This window comes from Tarenaya hassleriana, unplaced genomic scaffold, assembly GCF_000463585.1.
Source record: "Tarenaya hassleriana unplaced genomic scaffold, ASM46358v1 Cleome4, whole genome shotgun sequence".
NCBI lineage: Eukaryota > Viridiplantae > Streptophyta > Magnoliopsida > Brassicales > Cleomaceae > Tarenaya > Tarenaya hassleriana.
The window spans coordinates 2,772,387-2,774,938 of NW_010966881.1; the positions used below are offsets into that span (position 1 = coordinate 2,772,387).

Sequence of the window (2,552 nt, forward strand, 5' to 3'; positions counted from 1 at the left end):
GAGGGGGGGTGGGGGGGGGGGGGGGGGTTTAATCAGAGACGGAAAGCAACAAATGCAGAATACATAGACAAAGGAATTCATGTGCAACACCCTTTTGTCAGTAAAATCCCTAAATGCATCCATCCATCCATCCTTAACCTATACGCACTGTGTAACCACCGATCCATTGTTCTCCCAAGCTTTACAACTTTAAAGTTGAATATAAATTCTTTTACTTTTACATAGAATCTAAGGAGAAAAACAGAGGGCATATGAGTAAGTGACCAGGAGGGAAATGACCATATACTCTCCCGGATCCAATCAATGTCCCTGTGAAGACAGACATGTTGCTGAACTTCCTCGCCATTACAAATTACTCTCAGAGAGACAAGACAACCTAACCTTCTCACTGGTCAGCATTGATCCCAAATATACGGACCTTGTGCATGTGCGGGAATTTAGCCACCACCAGTATACATACAGCCAGTGTGTTGATGAAGAGCATTGGATGTTCATAGTTCGTCGTGTGTGATGCTATCAGGTACCTGCATCCAACGATTTATGAGCTTCTCCCTTCTTCTTTTTTGGTAGAATGGAAGAGATTTATGTCGGTGCCAAAGATTGAAAGAATGCGTCACTAAATCATTTTAACCCCTACCGAGCAACAAGGCAGGCACTCAACCAAATACGAGAAAGATACATATTTGTTAGGGACAGTTATCGGCCTGACCCCCAGTAAATGTGAGATAATGCAGAAAAATACCCGAGAAAACCAATAGTAGATATCGATATTTAATGTAGAACAATCCTCTAAAATGGTGATAATAGGCTAATACAATGGGTAAATCAACATATGATTAAAAGTTTTTTCCTCTGGACTAGCAGAATCCTTGGAACAAAGCTAAACCACTGTATGAATGTCTGAAGAATGAATTTAGGATCTCGTGTGAGATGTATTAATCCAAACTAACACTTCGGATCCAGAGACTAGAAAAGGGAAAGAATGAAAGGGAAAGTACCAAAGTCCAATAAGAATGCAGGATTCCACAGAAATAAGCAAGCAGGTCCAAACCCAATTACAGAGTGGATCCAATGCCAATTTAGGAAACAGAAAGCAATACTCAACAGTACTGGAAATTGGAAAGGGTATTTTTCTGTATTTCGCATAAATTGGGGCTTAGTCGTCGTAGAAATCGGGTGGAACAAACACGTCACGTCACACGTGTATGCAACAGAAAATAAAACAGACAAGCTATGTCAAACGTAGAATAATGACAACCAGAACAAGAATCCAATCATCATACAAACAACTTACTATATTTAACAGACAGAGATTGACTCCTTTGAATGTTTCTGAGAGTAACAAGAGGCAACGTGGGGCACGGATACAAAGGACATCTCTTCTAATTCTTCTGAACATCTCAAACTAGAGAACGATGGATAACGGTAGGCAAGGACGACCTATTCAAGCCATGGGCTAGATTGAACTAAAAAAAAAGGTTCATTGATCACATGAGACAGCAGGCATGGACGTTTCACACTCCAAGATCGCAAAAAAATATGCAAAATCACGCCCATTAACTAACATTTTCTCATCTCAAAATACAGTTGCTATAGAATGACAAACTCTAAACAAAATCAAGTTTTTCTCGACGTGTGCTTTTCAACTCAGACATGGAAAATGACAGAATGCTCGTAAAGAGGGAAGAGAAGCTTACAAGACAACAGGAATGACAGTCAGAAACTTCCTGTTGCGAGTGAGCTGCTTGCCATTGTCTATCTGTTCCCACCATGTCAACCTATTGTAGATTCCCTGGTCATCAGCAAAGGGTGTACCCTTCTTCCAGTGAAAGAAATTGTATGTCGCCTAGAAGAAATATCAAAGTTGGGTTATTACGGCCATTGTGATTTCCTTTGAAAGACAGCTCCTTTGGATTATAGATCAAATAATAACAATTTCCTTGATCACTTCAATCTTTAAATGTAAAAATTGTAGGGCTATGTAATCACAGCATAGCTCGACCTTCCAAGTCCTAATATAAGGAAGAAATAGATCCTACCCATACAAATACAAGACAACAGTTCAGTTCAGTAGCCATGAACAAGCATATCAGCAGCCTAACTAGAACCAACGCTCTTGTTTCAAAAACCCTAATCTAAACCCCAAGAAACCCATCAAATTCGATCGAAAAAAACAAAACCCAGAGTCTACAATCGAAGCATAACAAACAGATCGATACCAAAAAAGGGTCGAAACCGAGGAGAGGGATTACGATGAAATGAGCGAGATGAACGATGGTCCAGGCCATGCCCGGAGAGCAGCCGAAGACGGAGAGGAAGATGAGCCAGGAGAAGAAGAGGATGGAGATGTAAGTGGTCCAGACTCCTGGGTACGTGAACCACTCCGTATTCCGATTCACATCCGTCGTCGGAGCTGTGCTTACGTACACCATTCTCTGCCGCTGATTTCCCTCCGCCGCCTTCTTATTCGTATTCTTCTTCGCCGGAGATCAAGACCGATGAGAAACAGCTGTCCGATTTTGACGAATGTGACGATTGTTATGTTCGTTTTC

At 41.3% G+C, this 2,552-nt stretch overlaps 1 protein-coding gene across 2 annotated transcripts; it reads right to left on the reverse strand.

Moving 5' to 3' along the window:
* Positions 1-76: 76 nt before the first annotated feature.
* On the reverse strand, positions 77-2,552 carry LOC104823622 (ORM1-like protein 2). Of its 2 annotated transcripts, none has more exons than XM_010555272.1 (3): positions 2,253-2,552; positions 1,698-1,846; positions 77-524 (listed from the first exon to the last, which is right to left on the reverse strand). In XM_010555272.1, exons 1-3 carry the CDS (start codon positions 2,430-2,432, stop codon positions 386-388), a joined length of 468 nt encoding a protein of 155 aa, XP_010553574.1. In that variant the 5' UTR covers positions 2,433-2,552; the 3' UTR covers positions 77-385. The 2 variants fall into 2 exon arrangements, with proteins under 2 accessions (XP_010553574.1, XP_010553573.1); XM_010555271.1 differs by having other exon boundaries at positions 2,220-2,552.

Excerpts from the sequence above, each read along its gene's own strand:
- LOC104823622 (XM_010555271.1), bottom strand. The coding sequence starts at position 2,432 with ATGGTGTACGTAAGCACAGCTCCGACGACGGATGTGAATCGGAATACG. Across the intron at positions 1,847-2,219 it reads TCGGTTTCGACCCTTTTTTG|GCGACATACAATTTCTTTCA; the intron begins GTATCGATCTGT and ends TATTTCTTCTAG. Across the intron at positions 525-1,697 it reads ACTGTCATTCCTGTTGTCTT|GTACCTGATAGCATCACACA; the intron begins GTAAGCTTCTCT and ends CGTTGGATGCAG.